Here is a 4,399-nt window from a genome sequence, read left to right as displayed (position 1 = left end):
CGGGCTGGGTTTTGTTGCTGGAAACAGGTTTTTGGGCTTCACACCCCCCCCCCCCCCCCCAGCCCTCCCCTTGCCCTCCCTGCTGGAAATGCTCTAAGGGCAAATGGGTGGAGTTGCTCTAAGTATCTCTCAAAAAAATATTCTAAGTGTATATGAAATATTTCACAAAATAAAAAAAATAAAAAAACAAACAAACAAACATTCTAGATCCTTCCTTTTTTCTTTTCTCCTTTTTGGGGTCTGAATTCTAGATCCTTCCTCCCCCGCATCCACCCATACACGATAAATCGGGTCTCAATGTCAATACTAACCCTTAGCTACCACGCTCTCTAACAATCAATCCCAGCCGTCCATTCCCTCGCCTTAAAACTCAGATCTGACCAAGACTTGCTCTTCTCTCTCTCTCGCCGTCTCTCTTGCTCTTCTCTGCTCCCTTCACACGACCTCTTCAATTAATCGGATCTTGCTATCCGTACAACCTAAGATCGGTTAGCCTTCTATCTTTCTTTCTCTGCATCAATTTCGAGATCGATTTATTTTGGGGTTTTCATTTTTTGAAATTTAATGGTTTTTTGTTGTTTTATTTTTTGTATTTATTAACAGATTAAGTTGTTTAAGAGAGAATGTTTGGGAGAGCTCCAAAGAAAAGCGATAACACGAAGTACTATGAGATCCTTGGAGTGTCGAAGACCGCTTCGCAAGATGATCTAAAGAAGGCTTACAGAAAAGCCGCCATCAAAAACCATCCTGATAAGGGCGGTGATCCTGAAAAGGTTTTACTTTCTTTTTAGCTCTGTTATGGTTTTGTTGGTTTCTGATTTATCAGTTTGTTGTGTATGAGTTTCTTGATGGAGTCGACGGGTATTTGCTTGGTCAAGCTACGCCAGATCTAGCATGTTTTTGAGCTTTGAGCTTGACAAATTTGTAGTCTAAAAATTTGAGCTTTGAATATAGTTGGTGGTGAATTTTGTTATGAATTTATTGAAAATCGTCTGAATACTAAGAAAAAAAATTACTGAATTGTTTTAAATAATTCTGACTGTGTCACTATTAATAATTTCAGTATATTGCAAATAATTCTAAGGTAACATGAATACCTTCTCTTTTTTCATGGTGAAACAATTGATCGATTGGGTTTTCTGAAGTTTTCCTCGCGGGTGCGTCTTTAGGCAGTTGGGCATATGTGCGTCTGTAAACAGCCGTTTATGTGGGTTTCTAGACACTTAGGGCACTTAGTTGTATTCCAAAGCCGAGGAGGTGGCTGTGCTAGTATTTAATTGTCAGAAACATATAAATTTGATGGTAATTTCTTAATATATCGATTTCTAACCTTTTCTATTTCTTTTCATAATTTAGTTTAAAGAGTTGGCCCAAGCATACGAGGTTCTGAGTGACCCAGAGAAACGAGAGATCTATGACCAATATGGCGAGGATGCGCTCAAAGAAGGAATGGGTGGCGGAGGTGGTGGTCACGACCCATTTGATATTTTCCAATCCTTCTTTGGTGGAAGCCCATTTGGCGGTGAGTCCTTTTCTCCGTTTCGATTTCAGCTCTTTGTAATTGTATGAACTGGAACTCAGTATTTTGATCCTATGTACCCAGGTGGTGGAAGCAGCAGAGGCCGAAGGCAGAGAAGGGGAGAGGATGTGATCCATCCCCTCAAGGTTTCTTTGGAAGATCTCTACAATGGCACATCCAAGAAGCTTTCTCTCTCTCGCAACATAATCTGCTCCAAGTGCAGGGGGTTAGTATTTAATATCTAAAATTGTATGTTGTCAGCGATTTATTTTAGTAGTTTATGGTTCTAATATGGAGGTTTTATATGACATGATGCAGTAAAGGGTCAAAGTCAGGTGCTTCCTTGAAATGTCCTGGGTGCCAAGGTTCTGGAATGAAAGTCTCTATTAGACACCTCGGCCCCTCCATGATCCAGCAAATGCAGCATCCTTGCAATGAGTGCAAAGGTACTGGGGAGACCATTAATGACAAGGATCGCTGCACACAATGTAAGGGTGAGAAGGTTGTTCAGGAAAAGAAAGTCTTGGAAGTCATTGTGGAGAAGGGTATGCAAAATGGTCAGAGGATCACATTCCCTGGCGAAGCTGATGAAGCGGTAGGTCTCCTTCCTTTCATTTGATTGTATTATTCGAAATTCTAAATTGTTTCTTTTTTTGTAAATCTTTTGAGACTTTGTTATTTGGTACTTCTATACTTCAGTTCTCTAGGGTATTGTCATTGATCCTTGCATGTTATTTTTTTTTCTTCTGCAGCCAGACACCATCACAGGGGATATCGTTTTTGTCCTACAACAAAAAGAGCACCCAAAGTTTAAGCGAAAGGGTGATGACCTGTTCTTTGAGCATACCTTATCCCTCGTGGAAGCACTCTGTGGCTTCCACTTTGTATTGACACATTTAGATGGAAGACAGCTCCTCATCAAATCCCAACCTGGTGAAGTTGTTAAGCCAGGTAATCAGATTACTCTACTCATTCTGAATAGTTGCCTTGCCTTGTACTTGTGCATCTGGTTAATTGCTGATATGAATGATTGGCAAACTCATTCTCCTCAGATTTTATCTATACTACCTTTCTTAGGGGTAGGTCGAAATAAATGGATGGGCCATATTGACCTGGACCAATGAAGGATGATTTGAATTGGCGTTTTATGGGTTATGCGTAATACTTTATCTGTTATATATATGTATGTACTTTAATACATTTCAAAAGGAAAATTATATGTTAAGCGAAAAAAGGAGAGAAATGATACACTGGTTCGTGGAATTGGGTTCTAGAAGACCTAAATTTAACTGACAGATGACATACTGCTTGTGATTGTGGATTCATATAAAATAAATGTCTCTTGCCGCTCTCTCTCCTGCAAATGTCAGCTGGACTTAGGCGACTAGATTTAGCCTGCTTTCTGGTAAAAGAAACAATTGAGCCTAAATATTAGACTCATTAGAAAAATGGCGAGATTAAGCAAAATATTAGGCTTGTGATCAGGGCTGCTTTCTTGTTAAAGAACCATGTCAAGATTAGGATTGTTATTTTGTGATTGGAAGAAAGAATAACTTGTGGGGGTGGTATCATGTGCTACAGACCAAAATGATAGTAGTTACGTGTTTGTAATTGTCTCTTTCCTAATTGCTTACATGCTTCTGTAGACATTAGAACAAAAAACATGCTTGTGTAGCCAAGCTTTCATTTCTCTATTTCTTGGGCCTGGAATAATTATTTCAGTTCTCACAAGACTTTTATGTTACTTCTAGACCATTTATTCTTTCAAATCCTAGATTCTTGATGCTGTATGTCTTGTAACGAGGCTTATTAGTGAATAGTTTTCTTTGAGGTGTGTGCTTGGTAATTTTCCATGCAGTTATACAATTAACAATTATGAAATTCGTGCTGTGCATTGGTTATTTATTTTCTTTAGCTTCTTGTGCTATATGGTTTGAGAATTCTAGGTTTTCATGGTAATATTTGTCGCATGAGAATTTGTCACCAATTTTATTTATTTATATTTCTTTTGGTGTCTATCAGATCAATTCAAGGCTATAAATGATGAGGGTATGCCAATGTACCAGAGACCATTCATGAAAGGTAAATTGTATATTCATTTCACAGTGGAGTTCCCCGACTCACTAAACCCAGAACAGTGCAAGGGCCTGGAGGCTGTGCTACCTCCCAGGTCTTCCGCACAGCTTACCGACATGGAGCTGGATGAGTGCGAGGAGACTACGCTGCATGATGTGAACATAGAGGAGGAAATGCGTCGGAAGCAAGCACAGGCGCAAGAGGCTTATGATGAGGATGACGATATGCCTGGTGGTGCCCAGAGAGTTCAATGCGCGCAGCAATGATTAGATAGGCTTATGAGATTATTTGAGAAATAAAAAAGTTCTCAACATTGTGGTCTGTTGTAGTTTATTAGTGTTTATTTCTGGTTTGGTTTGTGAATCCGTGACTTTCGGGGATTTGGAAGTTGAGCAATAGCTATTAAGGACATGCTTATTCTATGTCATGTGGATGGTGACTTATATATACATAATTATAATTGTTGTTTGTTCCTATAGCTGGTAAGAATTTTTTATCTGCGTATGATTTTTTCGGTCTGAAAATTGCTTTTCTACACAAATGAGGATATACGACTCCCACCTGCCTCTCCCAATGTTCCCACTAATACCACGCACCTCCTTCTCTGCAATCCGTCTCAAACTGGACATTCCAGTATTCTGCGTATTGACGAAGTCCTTTTGCCGCCAAATTGAGATCACTCGCAGCAGATTTTTTTTACTATTTCTGTTTGATAATTCTTTTTGCAGGATGTTGTCTCCAAGAATGCGTTTCAAAAATCTCACTTATACTTTAATATCTGGAATTGCTCTCTTTTATTGTCAG

General features: G+C 39.2%; 1 protein-coding gene across 1 annotated transcript; it reads left to right on the top strand.

The window, feature by feature from the left end:
- Positions 1 to 319: 319 nt before the first annotated feature.
- LOC110773846 (dnaJ protein homolog) lies at positions 320 to 4,069 on the top strand. Its single transcript, XM_021978366.2, has 7 exons — positions 320 to 488; positions 604 to 773; positions 1,357 to 1,522; positions 1,604 to 1,745; positions 1,838 to 2,114; positions 2,272 to 2,470; positions 3,542 to 4,069. Exons 2-7 carry the CDS (start codon positions 624 to 626, stop codon positions 3,859 to 3,861), a joined length of 1,254 nt encoding a protein of 417 aa, XP_021834058.1. The 5' UTR covers positions 320 to 488; positions 604 to 623; the 3' UTR covers positions 3,862 to 4,069.
- Positions 4,070 to 4,399: the final 330 nt, after the last annotated feature.

Source organism: Prunus avium, chromosome 2 (genome assembly GCF_965620075.1).
Source record: "Prunus avium chromosome 2, drPruAviu1.hap1.1, whole genome shotgun sequence".
Taxonomy (NCBI): domain Eukaryota; kingdom Viridiplantae; phylum Streptophyta; class Magnoliopsida; order Rosales; family Rosaceae; genus Prunus; species Prunus avium.
The sequence above is the reverse complement of the archived record's forward strand: the minus strand, read 5'-3'. Positions and strand labels throughout refer to the sequence as shown.